General features: G+C 44.2%; 1 protein-coding gene across 1 annotated transcript in view; it reads right to left on the reverse strand.

The window, feature by feature from the left end:
* The window catches only part of ntn4 (netrin 4), a 31,328-nt gene extending 17,395 nt beyond the window's left edge, over positions 1–13,933 (reverse strand). Inside the window, exons 1-3 of the mRNA XM_085386633.1 lie at positions 13,425–13,933; positions 11,203–11,756; positions 3,369–3,647 (exon numbers count right to left, since the gene is read on the reverse strand). Of these exons, the coding sequence (XP_085242759.1) occupies positions 3,369–3,647; positions 11,203–11,756; positions 13,425–13,470 (879 nt within the window). The 5' untranslated portion in view covers positions 13,471–13,933. The remainder of the gene's footprint in view (positions 1–3,368; positions 3,648–11,202; positions 11,757–13,424) is intronic.
* Between the last annotated feature and the right edge of the window lie 724 nt (positions 13,934–14,657).

Raw genomic sequence — 14,657 nt, forward strand, 5'->3', positions numbered from 1 at the left:
AGGTGCGGTTGTTTTTGGTCCCCACCAAAGTTCGCACTGTGTTCAGGTCGGCAAAAAACAAACCCCATCAAGAGGCGGTGAAATGAACCAGAGCTTGATTCAAATGGACTAAACAGGACGTGTGAAACAGGCCCTGCTCTTTATTTGATGACAGCTTTTTCTCATTCACTTGCATGCTTAATGGTCAGCAGCTACTCTGGAAGTGAAAACTCATCCCAGAGCTCAGGGTCACACTCAGAACAGAGCGATCCCTGACAGAACTGATTTCCCCCTGACAGAACTGATTTCCCCCTGACAGTTCAGTTGCAGGCACGGGATGCCATTAAATGTGCTTGTGTTAGCTTTGTGGCTAATCACGCAGAACTACAAAGCCTCCTGTGGGTGGACGGGAGGACAAAACCAACAAACAGAGCAACCCTTCAGTCTCTCAGTGACTATCAGAGCCACTTTCTCTGCTGATTACGCCAAACAGGCACACTTAGAGCAGACAAAACACTGCATGCCTGAGAAAACGTGCACACCACACACACGCACGCACGCACGCACGCACGCACGCACGCACGCACACACACACACACCATGTGTGATAAAAGTACACATTTGGATAGAGAAGTGAATACTGCATTGTTTGCTTAGCACACAGAATGGCAAATTTAGAAGTTTGCACATGTTTACAGTATGAAGAACCCCAAAAATGTATAACAACACACACACGCACACACGCACGCACACACAAAGCTTTCTCAGAGCGATCACTAATCTCTGCCCTCATCTCCTGTCCTGTGCAGCACTGCTTGTTTGGGTTTTGTCAGAAACAGCAGCTCTGGTTCGAAACGGAGACATAAAACAAACTGCTGATAGGCGGGACAAAAATGCGTTTATATAACCTCACCTGTGTGTTTACCGAACGTTCCCGCATGGCACACAGCGCAATCACGCTCCAATGACCTGAGGTAATTTTGTGAGGACCGTTAAGGCAGATTTACACTTCGAACTGTAACACTCACGTGCAGCTAGAATAATACTTGCTGTAAAAAAAAAGAAAAAAGAAAAAAGTAGTATTCTCCACCATTCTACATTCGAATGATTTATTGTAATTATCTTAGCATGCAGAGGAGGGTTTTTCTGCCCTGTCCTTTTACAGTCTTATTCAGACGATTTTTCATCCCACTGATGGAGGAAATCCTGATGAAAATACTCAGCGGAGCTACTTGGAATTTCTTGGCATGCAAACAGTCAGATTAAAAGATTGAAAGAGCTGTGGCCAATAAATTGTTTATCACCAGATTCATGGCAAAAATGCTCGTATCAGCAATAAAAACACGCTCGAACGACCTCATTCATTTATCACACGGAATACCGAACACGTTCGCTGTTTCATATCAGTTTAAAAAATTAGCACTCTGGGTTTTTTCAGCTGCATGTCTCAAGGGGATATAACTTTATCATTTCATGCTCCGCTTGACTGATTAATTAAAAGGATAATACGTGGACGCAGCAGTGCCCACTTCACTGGGGAGCAGCTGTTTCTTGGGGTCTTCTTTAACAGGATGGAAAGAGTGGAATGGGAGAGAACTTAAAGCGGAGCTGTGGATTTACCAGTCAATCTATGTTACTGCTATCACCTTTGACCACATGTTGTGGGCAGTGACAGAAAGAATTAGATTTTGGATAAAAGTGGTGGAAGTGAGGCTCATCTGAAGGCTTGGGCTCACCTTATCAGGTGAGGAGCTCAGTCATTCAGGAGGGAGTTTTTTGATCCACGTAAAAAAAGCCAGCTGAGGTGGTTCCAGCATCTGGCTAGGATTGTTCAATTATTAGGACACAGTGGAGAGATTTTGCCTCCCAGGTGGTTTAGGAATGCCACCACGACCCCCCTGGAGAGTTGGAGGTGGTGGTTGGAGCCCACACCCGGATAAATAGATAGAAAAGGGATAGATGGAACCATGTAAAGTAAAGAATGGTTTAGTTTGTCAGATTTTCTTTAAAAAGTTTTATCCTTTTGCACCTTTGGACCTCTTCTAGCACTGCTAATATCTTTAGATCAGTCCCCAAACACCTGCATGTGCGCACCTGTGACGACTGTGGATCTCAAACTACTACAAAGAGGAAACCTTCTGTATCAGACTGGCCTAACTTTCACGTCACTGCCAATGAGAGCTTGGCTAGAATCCAGAGACCGAGTTTACAAAGGTTACAGTCTAAACCCTAAAAAGTGAGCATCAGATCAGGGATGATGCTCACTTTTTCTGATATTCTGGTTGTGCACTAACAGAAAAACAAAAAACAAAATAGGAAGTAGAGCTTGAGGTGGAAGCTCTACTTCTATTTTCAAAGATGAAGATTATTACGTGGATGAAGAAGACAATGAAAACGAATAAAATGAAGATGAAAATGAAGAAAAAGACAAAGAGTGTGAAGAAGACGAGGGTTGTGCCCTGCTAGTGTCAGATTGTTAAAGAAGAGTTCTACTTAAAGTCCTGAGACGTGTCAAGGAAGCCGTAGGTTTCTGGGGTCAATCCAAGAATCTGCCCACCAGATTTGGCTTCCTACAAACTCATCTACTTCCTTTAAATGAAATTCAAGATGAAGGGTGGCAGGTTTGATGCACCACAAAGGGTTGCAAATACAGTGTAAGTGGTTTGTTGCAGTAAGATCAAACGAACAAAATTTATCTCTTAAAATGATCCATTTAGTGAGAAGAAAATAAGTTTTTATTCGTGTACGGGCTACAGCTTTGATGTAGTACCACTGTTTATCTGTGTAAAGGCCTCTGCTCACAGGCTGCAAAGGAAACTCTCACTTTCCTGTCAGGCATGGCTGATTGCAGCAGAGCAGGCGCTCGGCTTCAAAGTCGTCCGGCTGTGTTTGTTTGTGGAGATGGCCGTGATAGGAACTTGGCTTTGAAATGCTTAAGGTTGATCTCCAGCAAAAACATTGTCAGTTCACACCTTCATCGACACACTCGCTCGCATCAACACCACCATTAAACCGCAGGTTGAACCGACATCTCCATCTCCTGCGTTTGTTATCACGCAGAGAGCGGCAGCCGGAGTCAAGAGCAGAGGAAGCAGGAGGGAATGAACGTGACCACTCCTTTAGTCTGTTTTCTTAACACGACTGCCAACATGAAGGGAAACAAAGCTTGATTTCTCGAGAGCGAGTGAAAAAACGAGCACATGGCGTGTGACTACATGGTCAGAAGAATCAAAACAAGTGAGACTAGCAACAGAAAAAAAGATGTACGTGTGTGAAAAAAAGAGAAGGTGAATAGTGGTGTGATTAGCACTGGAATTGATAAAGATTTAAAAACAACCAAAAAACAGGCAGTAACCGGAGTTCGAGAACATTAACTTCTCTCCTCTTACCACATGGTTGGTCCGGTCTCTGATGGGCTGGTATCCCGGCATGGGGACACACTGATCGGCGTGGCCGTTACAGAAGCAGCTCCCCTTCACTATCAGGTCGTAGATGGCGAAGTGTCGGGTGGGGAGGGGTTCGTGTGCGGAGGTGAGGTCTTTGGCCTGGCAGGGACACTTCTGATGCTTCAGCAGTCTGATCCGGATGTTGGTCACCTTCAGCTGCTGCTGGCCCTTCAGCCCGTAAGGATCCACGGACTCCCACTTCGGAAGGGTTCGGTAGATCACCTGACATTTAGAAAGAGACAATCAAGGAAACAAAAAGAAAACAAAAATTAAATGAGCAAAACACCAAAAAATGGAAATTCCTCTATTTACCCACATCACTGTGATCTAATAGAACTAAAAAGTCATTTTGTAAGACATGCATCGTTGAAATTACAGCAATGATTGACACGGGTTTACCTTTTTCATGCTACATCTAACTGGATAAATGTGCTACTCATTGCCTGGGACGTCTTTCATGGAAAATGTCTTCCAACTTATTTTACAGCTTCAAAGGTATACTCTTCCTATTTTATTAACCACTACAAACACAGAACAGATTTTAAAATACATTTTACAGGCGTTTGTAGATTTTCAGGGTTTGATTGATTGTGAGGTGCAACTTTGTCTCCTTCCTTAAAGTCATGCATGCTCTGCTCTGCGGGTCTCATTAGGTGTATATACAGGACATGAATGTCAGTGATGATAGCCCTAGAGCATAATGCCACCACCATACTTTACAGTTGCTATAGTGTTCTTGGTTTGAAAGCCTCACCTTTACTCCTCCAAACATACTTGCAACTTGCTAAGGGGCATTTAAAAAAAAAAGATACTCGTGAGGGAGTATGTGTATATTTGTATTATTTGTGCACCTAATTGTTGTTTTCAGTTCAAAGACATCACTCAAAGCTCATAATTCCCATGAAAATGTATGCCCATGACGAGTGTATATAAATGTGGTTTTCAAGCCTCTTTGGTTCTTCAGGTGTATTTAGTTACAGAAGTGGATAAATTGATATCACTTATGTCACCACATCTGTTACATTAAAGTGGTTTGTTTTGGTTTCATTCATGTACCAAACTTTGACCTTCCACCCGGCCATTATTGCTCATGTCCTCACTTGGTAATGTGGGTTCTGTGCACTGCACCCCCCCTTTTACACTCTCTCGTCCATGGACATCCTTCAAATTGAAGATCCCTTTATGGGCTGCCATCTCCATGGCTACTGCTGCCACTGGCAACCATCGCCGCTGCTGTCGTCGAGATGAAAAAGTTGCTGTTGGCCCCGACTCTCACTATGAAAGCAGCATGTGAGTTTGCAGTGTGCCGAGCTGTCACTGATATCATTGTGTGAGTGGTGTGTGTTTGTGTGCAGCTGATTGTTTTTCTTTGGTTCAAGAAAAACAACCCTGCTGCTTGCTGATTGGCTGGATGACTGGCGGAGAGTGTGATGGGAGGAGCACTATTAATTTCCCTGTTGTTGGAAAAGGTCACGAGGTCACAGCATTGTGGTCCGCAATTAAGAGAACACGACAAATAGGATGAGGGGCGCTGGTCCGCGGGAGAGCACGGAGAGCAGGGTCAGACAAAGGCGGGGATGGAGATGCAGCTCCACATAACTCAGAGCTGGACAAAAGCCTGCGACACCCTAGCGACACCACGGCAACACCAGCACACACATGCACCCACATCGACATGCACATAAACATACGCTGACAACACAAATCAGCATCGCCTGGAGCTTTTACTACTGCTGCCCTGGGAAACAAATATTGACATTTATAGATATGCTGATGACACCCATGTTTATCTTAATCCATGATACACACAGAGATGAAGCCACAGTCTCCTCAGGTTTGTGTTGAGGATACATCCTAGCAAGACAAAAAGGTTTGTGTTCAAGAACCCTTTCATATCATCCTTTATTGAGTGGAATACCACGTGCCACTAGTCGACTCAAATTTGCAACCTCAAGCTCTGAACACAGCTCTGACATCTTATTACTGTTAAGTTAGCTGTTAAATTTGTTTCAGGCCCCAGTCATGCAGGCCTAGAGACTGGTTGGTTACCCTTTGGCAAGCCCCGGTTGATAGAAAAAACAAAATTGTGTTGCTCAACCGGCTTGTGGGTGTTTACTTCCAGGTTTTGGTTACTAGTTGAATTAGGGAAGTGGCTTACCGTACTTACGGTAATGTTTTTGACTTGAGTTAATTGCTCACCTGTCAACTGTCATTTGGGTTTATACTTTGCTTTATCTTTTTTGGTTTACTTACACAGCACAGGGCCACCCATCCACATACTACATGAATGACCTATGAACATAATCAACCTTTTGTTTTTTAATAAACTTGCTTTGCATATATGAGCTGATACACGTTTTGTTCATTTGAGCTCTACATAAGTACAGCTGGCAGAAATATGAGTTTTCAAATAGTCAAAAAGACCAGAATATATCGTTAAACCATGCATGTCTCACAAGATTCCTGTATCCAACATGACAGATTTGAGGATAAAAAATGTATTATTGAACTTACATTCGCAGCAAACATTTTAGAAAAAAATAAAACCAAAAAACCATCAGTGTAAATATGCCTGCACTGGCTGTTTTGGTCAGGGGGGGGCAAACTGATGCGTAAATAACTTGGTTAGTCTGCATTAGTCTGCATGTAGACTGAGAGTCTTTGCACTTTGCAGGATATCAACTGTTAATACACTTATGGAAGCTGAAAGCCGTGCTGAAACCTCATACCGCACTTGGGAAAGTTTTCCACCTGCCATTAAGCTATGTAACAAATTTCCGGCTCTGTGAGGCGGCAGGTTCACTGAAAACCTTTCTTCCTGTTTCAGCCTGCAAACTTAAAGTAAGCCTGCCTTTAACAGGCCTAATTCCATCAAAGCACTGTGGACTGTAATCTGGTAAACAGGCACAATGGGCATTGATGGAAGGAAAAAGACGGAGTAGGGGGGATGGGTGTCTAGCCAACAGTACCAACATCCATCAGAGCAACAGCACTTCCTTCCCAGCAGACAGAGGAGAGGGAGAGCCTCTACTGTAAGTGTTTATCTGAAAGGGCACTGATGAGTGTGTGTGCGCGTGCGCGTCGGCTGGTCTGCGTCCCTCTCTCTTCCCTAAGGAGGTCAGTCTGGACAACAAACACTCACATTCTTCCAGCCCAGCTGACCTCATAAATAAGACAAGCAGCTCTGAATACACACTCTCTCTCTCTCCCTCACTCACACACACAGACCACCTTTTCCACACATTACAGGTGAACACGAACAGCTTTCAACACATGAGATGACATGCTTTCATGTTTGCGGGTGAAAGAAGAGAAGAAGAGAGCTGAGCATACCTGCTGCCTGTAATCGCTCCCAGCTATGACCCCCCCCTCCCCAAAATTCACCACAGCTCTCACTTATCTCATCACACAGCCTCAGACACTCACATGCAAGCAAAAAAACCCCCAAAAAAACCAAAAAAAAAAAAAAAAAAAAAAAACCCCACACACCGCAATCACACGCATGCATACAATCAAACATCACTCCGCTGATGCGTCTGCTATTCATCTTGCTTTATATTTTAGCGCAGTGGCATTTTTTCATTGACATTTCTGTTTCTGAAGGAGGGTCGGTACTCTGTGAAGCCAAAAAAAGTTTCATTCTGCAGAAATAATCTAAAACAGCAGTGGAATATTAATTTCTTTTGTCAATTTAAGTGCATTAAGCGCAACCAGAGTCCAATATGACATCTAAAAAGCTCCATGAAAGACAAGCGATGGCATGTCTGTTCAGCGGTCACTGACGGTAAGTGAGTTTATGTAAAGTTGATTAAAAAGTTATTCAAGTTATTCATTTTTTTGTGATAACAGCCACAATATGCAGCTGGACCCTCCTGAAAACAACAAGTAAAGGTTCCAGTAAATGTTACAAAGCTCAAATTAAATAAAGGTGTTATTGAAGCCTTGGGAATTTGCGTATAATCGGCGACGTGGTGTGGGCAAACCTTGAGGGTTTGGTCTATTCCAAAAAGTTCCCTGTGCCCCTCAGAGAGGCTGAGATGGTTTGGACATGTGCACAGGAGGGATAATGGATCTACTGGACAAAGGACGCAAAGCGGTTGACCTCAGAGGACATTCATGGACGTAGCAAAGGAGGACATGGAGAGGGTTGGTGTGACAGAGGAGGATGTGAGGGACAGGGTGAGAGATAGATGATCCACTGTGGTGACCCCTAAAGAAGGAGGTCAGGAATAAGTCACATCTTAGTGCATCCGTAGTGAAAGAGGACAAAACAATTCCCACACAAGCAAAGTGGCTGATGTTTTTCAAGCATGAGTGAAAGTAGGACTTTTTGAAGAACCCTTCATTATAAAAAAAAGTAAAAGCCGAATTCGTGATCTTTTTCAAATCAAAACTGGAAAAGAAATCCAAATCTGAAACTCTGCACTCATAGTAAGCAACCACTGCAGACCCATTGTGTGGTGAGGTCATGAATCCACTCACGCACGATGTCTCTTCTGCTTTGTTTACTTCTCTGCAGCCTGTGAGGGTGGCCACATGTATGTTACTGCCCCCTGAGGTACTGTTATCAATATATATTTTAACAGGTTTCTGACTTTTAATTGAAATAGTACCTGAGTGCAGGCCAACTATGAACATAACTGTGAGAACTTAGTATTTATGAGACAACAAGTGAGATTAGCATGGAATAAAGCTCTATATTCGTACAGTACATACATAAATAAGGCTTGTTGTCATGTCGTGACCTTGACTGTCAGTAGAGATGATGTAGAAGCAAAAACCAAAAGGTGCACAGACGGTGTGAGCAGCTGAGCAGCAGCAGCTGGTCTGTCAGTGCACTACTTAACCTCTTTCAACCCCAGGGTCATCAGTGGAGAGGTTAAAGGGCAAACAGGTCATGCTCCTAGCACAGGTTGCTCACCCAAACAAGCCGGAGAGACGCAGGAGACGGAAAACAAGCTGCTATTTTCAAACCTTCACGCACAAAAGGAGATGGAGAGGGGAAAAAAGACCTGAGAGCCTCACGGAAACACCTCAGAGTAGCAGGGAAGAGTCCATATTTTATATGAAAGCGCTGCAGGGGAGCCCGGCACAGCATCGGGTTTGGCATGTGCCTCAGCACACATCTGCAGAGCAGCTCCCAACACACACTGCTTCAATTAAACATCAATGGAGTGCAGGAAGCCCTCTCGTGCTACAGTCAAAGTACGCCTATTAAACACTCAATCATGCACTCGGGGAGCTTCCCCCCACCTGGCTTTCCCTCTGCTCGGCGTGCTGTGTGACTCTTGAATGTTGCGTGACTTACTGCAGAAAGATCTGACTTTGCTCCAACAGGAGGGGTTAAATGATGGAGAGGCTGCCCTTCAGGATTGGCTGTTAAGTAGCTCGCTTTACCTGTCACCCGTGACATCATTAGCACTTCATTCATGGAGGAAGAAAAAAGCTGCACGACGAGCAGGAAAGTCTGTCAGGCCTGCAGGTGTGCATCTGCGCTCCTTCCCACCTGCGCTAACCTGCTATCCGAGCAAGCTGGCGGTGTTTGGACTCGGAGGAAAGGTGGGAATTCGAGACCTGATACAAATCTGATCATCAAAACTGCTTCCAGAAAGAAAGCAGGCCAGTCGAAGAACAGTAACAGTGCAGCCTTTAAACTTCAAACTGTTGCTGTTATCTACCTGCAGAATTTTACTTTTTTCTGCTTCAGGCTGTGCTTTCATGAGGTTTCCCTGATTGACTATTTTCCTCTTGAGGCTGTAATCATTATGATTTCAGAAGGAAATGATCTACGCTCTAGGTCATCTTTGTACCTGCTGTGTATAAATTGGAGAGACCACCGGGTTGCTTATTTGTCAGGAACAACCAACAAAGAAAACTTTGGGTTTAAAAATGTGTTGGATTGTGTGTTTTAAGAACCAGATGAGACCACCAACAAGCCATAAAACCAAGGTCTCAGAGTTTCACAGAGACTTAGATGTCAAAATGTAAGTCGTGATGAGGACTGTTTTCAGTTCAAAGACATCACTCAAAGCTCATAATTCCCATGAAAATGTATGCCCATGACGAGTGTATATAAATGTGGTTTTCAAGCCTCTTTGGTTCTTCAGGTGTATTTAGTTACAGAAGTGGATAAATTGATATCACTTATGTCACCACATCTGTTACATTAAAGTGGTTTGTTTTGGTTTCATTCATGTACCAAACTTTGACCTTCCACCCGGCCATTATTGCTCATGTCCTCACTTGGTAATGTGGGTTCTGTGCACTGCACCCCCCCTTTTACACTCTCTCGTCCATGGACATCCTTCAAATCAGAGGGCCCGGTGGCGCCAGTGGCTGGCAGCCTCGCCTCTGTCAGTGCGCCCCAGGGTGGCTGTGGCTACAATGTAGCTGCCATCACCAGTGTGTGAATGGGTGGATGACTGGTTGTGTAAAGCGCTTTGGGGTCCTTAGGGACTAGAAAAGCGCTATACAAATACAGGCCATTTACCATTTGTAAACTGACAGCGGCAGGTGTTAAAATGGAAACACACAAATGCTAAAACATGTTGCCAAATATAATAATTTTCTCTTTCATGTCCAATAAAATGTGGCGTGTAGCGACTTTCATCTGATGCACAATGTCCAGAAAAAGCAAAATCAAAATTTAATTCCAGTGAGTCCCATCTGTGCTGCTGCAATCTGAAACATTAAATTTTATCCATCACAGAGACTGTAAATCCCTCTGAGATCTGCTATGAAAATAAACCTCACACAACCTCTATTTTGACATATACTCCCAAACTGGACCCCAACCAGGTTATAGAGACACTTTAAATGATTCTGCAGTCTGCTAGAAATGTAGCTCTGTTAATGCAATACAGGTGCAGTTTATGTTTTTTCCAAAGATTTATTTACTAGAAGGCTGTGAGCAGTAGACCCAGGCTGATAAAACTAAGAAGACATGGTCAGAGAGTCATTTCAGGACTCGGTGACTGAATTAAGAAAAGCAGTTGCATGTGAAAGGCACAGAGGAACCTTGGGTGCTGGTATCGATGTTACTTTGACAAATCCCATCCACTTAAACACTGCAGCTCCAATTGCAAGACACTTCCCACCAGAAGCGAGCACATAACACAAGATACACATAATCCTCAGATCCCAATCCAATCAAGCATCTGCAGTATGCACCAGAACGAGCCCAATCAACAGCCCTGCCCCCAACGGGACTCCACTGCCAGCGCCTCAGTGCCAGACCCACAGGAAACCCCCAAAGGTCCATGCCCTGACGTTTCAGAGCCATTTTGGCAGCACCTAAGGGGATTTTTTTTCTATAAAAGCTCCTGTGTTAAGAGGAGATAAAAAAAAATACCCCGTCTTTGAATACTGTGTAAGAGATATGTTTGGCTTCTCTTCTTTCCATTGCCGTTATATGCTGGGATCCTGGATCTGGAGCATAGTCAGATGACACATTCTGGGGACAGGAGCCAGTATTTTGGGGGTTTCTGGGAGAGATCCAGGCCAAAATGTCCCATTTCACGCATTTGTTTAGAAAGCTAAACTGCAGTCAGATGACAGCTGATGGTTCGGAGATTCCCATTTGTCTCTAAACTGCTTTACTGATCCCTACAGATTCTGCATGCTCATATTCAGAGATTATATGCAAATTAACCCTGCTCGTCTTCCTGCTTTGTGGGAATATGGAGCTAGAGTTGATTTGAAATAGAATAATTCTTTATTCATGTTCAGTGTGACTGATGTCATAAAAACCCCCTAAAGACTTGGAGCATCGCCTCACCTCTCCGCGGTTGCAGGGGTAGGCGCCTGAGTACTTGGACGTGCAGGTGGCGCCATCCTGGCCAATGCCTGCCTTTCCCTCTTCCAGCCTGAAGGCAGCGCTGCAGTTGGTGGCGTAGTACTGCATCATCCTCCAAGTTCTCCCGAAGTCCTGCGAGCGCTCCAGAGTCATGGCGGCAGGCCTAGGTGAGCGAAACACCAGGATGAGATGCGTGAAGTAGAACTCCGTCTCCAGGTCCAGCTGCACAGTCTCCGACTCCACCCCTCCAGCCGACTGCCACCAGGTGTTCGGGTGACGGAAGGAGGAGTCGGACATGGCCCCGGCCAGATGGGACAGGTGGGGCAGGCCGGCGTTGCATTTGGTGCACTTGGCGGGGCTGCAGGCCAGGTTGGCGTCGGGGTCGGAGTAGAAGCAGTGGAGCTCGCTGCCGTTGTTGCCACAGACGGTCTGCGTCAGCACCCTGCGACCCAAGGCAAGGTTCCCCATGCGGGGGTTGCAGGCGCGGTTCTCACAACGGGGGGCCACGCCCCCATTAAACACCACCTCAGACAGACCTGCAGGAAGAAGGTTTGCAGAGAAGGAACTTTACTATGGACTCACATGACACCATCCTCAGTCACTTTAAAGGGTTACTCCACCCAAAAAAACAAAAAAACCCAACAACCCCAAAACAAAACACTGACCTTTACCAACACCTGGCCATGTAGGTGGGATTATTTGACTAAAATATTAAAAATAATGGTTCTCACACCATCATTAAAAGTAAAATTTCTCTCCCGAGTCCAGTTTACTCTGCAGAAAAACAATATCAGCAGTTTCTTTGGGACTATTGGCAAAAGTAAAATGAGTTAAAGAGAAGGGGAAATACTTTAAAGACCAGATTAAATCCAACCGGAATTATCTGCTTGGGTAGATATCACCCAATAAAGACATATCAGTCCATCTACAAAATTGGCCCCATTAGTGTTAAAAAAAAAAAAAAAAAAAAAAAGAAGCAAAGAGCCTTGGATCATCTTGAAAGAAAATTAATATTTTTCTCAATTTTTCCAGTAAAACTAAACATTTTCCTATTATACTTAGATTTAAATATTCTGTTTGTCAAAAAGACACAATCTCTCTTTGTGGCAGTTTTTGTCCATTTGTCGTCTTTTTTCTCACCACATTCTGGATGATTCGCAGCTCTTTCAGTGGTATATTTAACATCTTTGAGCCTCTTCTGTCTGTATTTCTACCTGTTTTGCATCTTTTCCCGGTTTTATTGGGTTACTTTCACTTTTCCTGGACTCTCATTCGAACAGAAACCAAACAAAAACAAAGTGTGAAACTAAAGCTGGGCTAACGCTTTGTTTTCGGTGTCAGTGGACCACAAATCAAACCAGCCAAAGAACAGTGAACAGACACACCTCATTCAGTCTGAGAGTGAGTGGGGCAGCTGAGAAATGGGCTGTGTGTATTTGTGTGTGTGTACACAAGTCAAGTGTTTTACCTCGATCGGAAATGTTATGCAAAAAGGATAATAGAGGCATTGTGCACCTGCCTGCCACGGACCGCAGGCAGCGTGGACTCTGACACAGATAAAGTTTGGCAGCTCGGGGACGATGAGCAGCATTCAGACGCCTTCCAGACGCTCTACAACCCTAACCCTCCACCCACTCCACCCCTCCGGGCAAATAGTGTCATCCCCACTGTGGATTTATTACTTTAAAACCTGGAGCCCTCTACTGCTTCTGTCATGTGCAAGACCTCACAGATAGGCTCACATTACATTTTACAGGATGAATTATTGCATATTTGCACTTTTTATAGGTGGATTTTCTTTGTTAGGCGGTAGATCCATATGAATTATGTCACAGTGTTGATGGGGAGAGAATAAATGGATGTAAAATAACAAAAATCACAGGTTTTACAGGAAATTGAATATGCTTTAATCAGAAATAACTCAATTATTCAACTATAAATCACAATATCTGCTCTTTGAAAGGGAAACACTGAGGATGGGACACATCCTCTATTGTTCTCTTTCTTCCTGGAGGTTAATATAAAAGCTGATTATGATCATCTTTCAACATATGTGTGTTAATTATCTTAAACCTGAGCAGTGAGAGGTTAAATTGCCCCAAATTTCAAGGGAGTTCTGCATTGCTGCACTTGCCACGGAGACATTGTTGCCCCAGTGGCAACCCCCCTAATAAAATTTTTTTTTAAAAAAACATCACACTGACCTGCATCTGAAAACACAGCCAGGCTGACCACGAACAAGAAAAACATATCTCCTCTGCTGTGGGAATAGACCAAGATATGTGGGGGAGAAAAGCGAGCCAGAAAATCCGCTGGAGTTACTCAGAAATCAGGGAGCTCATCCACAGTGGCAAAGTTTAAAAAAACAAGGCAAGTGCGCAGGGTTCAGCTCCAATGTGGACTTTCTCTTTCACTCAGCTGCGATCCAACAGGGCGATGATAACTCAGCCGTATGAAGGAACAGCATGATCCCGGACGGTGTGAGGTGTCCCGTAGAGAAAGGAGGAGGGCCGAAGAGGAGGAAGAAAAGTGAACGGGTCTGCCTGGCTCGTCTGCTGCTCCGGGACCTGCGGCGTGGTTCATCTCCCTGCGGTGATCTGCCTCTGAGGGCGCACGGAGACGCAGAGGAGGTGCGGTGACAGCGCTGTGCGCCAGCTCCGCCTCTCCCTCCGGATTTTTCTGCGACTTAAAGGAACATTCCAGTTTGTGCTCCCAGCCTCATCTTCGCACCAGCGGGGTCCCGGCACGAGGACCCGGGACCACGCGGGGGGGACTTTATGAGGAGTTCAGGGAGTCCAAACTTCCTTTAAAGGCGCATTTCCTCACTTCTTGACATGCAAATTTGGATGCTCATATTAAATATATGACTTTCAATTAATGACTAGCATCTCAAACGCACTCCAACCTAAGAAAACACCAGCAAGTAGAAAAATAAAACACAAGATGAAAAAAAAAATCGGGAAACAAAACGGAAGTGATTTAGTGATTGTGGAGAGACAAAAAACAACACCAAAACAAACAAATAAAAAAAAACGTGACTGACGCTGTGGAAGTTTCAAGCTAACTGTAAACGGCTAATAGCAAACATGTACAGTATAACACGAGTCATGTGATGACAAAACACGCATTACCTGCATCTGAAAACCGCAGTAAACTAGAAATATGTGGCTTCTTTTGTGTTTTATTTAGTTCATTGTTTCAGGTCAACTACCCAACAATGTATATTTTACAGTTTTAACCTCTGAAACTGTGTTTTCAATGTTCACATCTCTTTATGAAGACCTACCTCACTGCTTCCGTTGGTGGTGGTGTTGAGAGGGTATGTGGCACCCAAGTGCTGATCAAATGCACTTGATTAACCAATTGTCAACAAATCTGAAAAGTCCTTCATAACAATGGAAGACAAAACAATTATTTCAAGTTATTGCTGCTAATGG

Source organism: Rhamphochromis longiceps, linkage group LG17 (genome assembly GCF_057381845.1).
Source record: "Rhamphochromis longiceps isolate RC_006_pf linkage group LG17, R_longiceps_female_GT1.1, whole genome shotgun sequence".
Lineage (NCBI taxonomy): Eukaryota > Metazoa > Chordata > Actinopteri > Cichliformes > Cichlidae > Rhamphochromis > Rhamphochromis longiceps.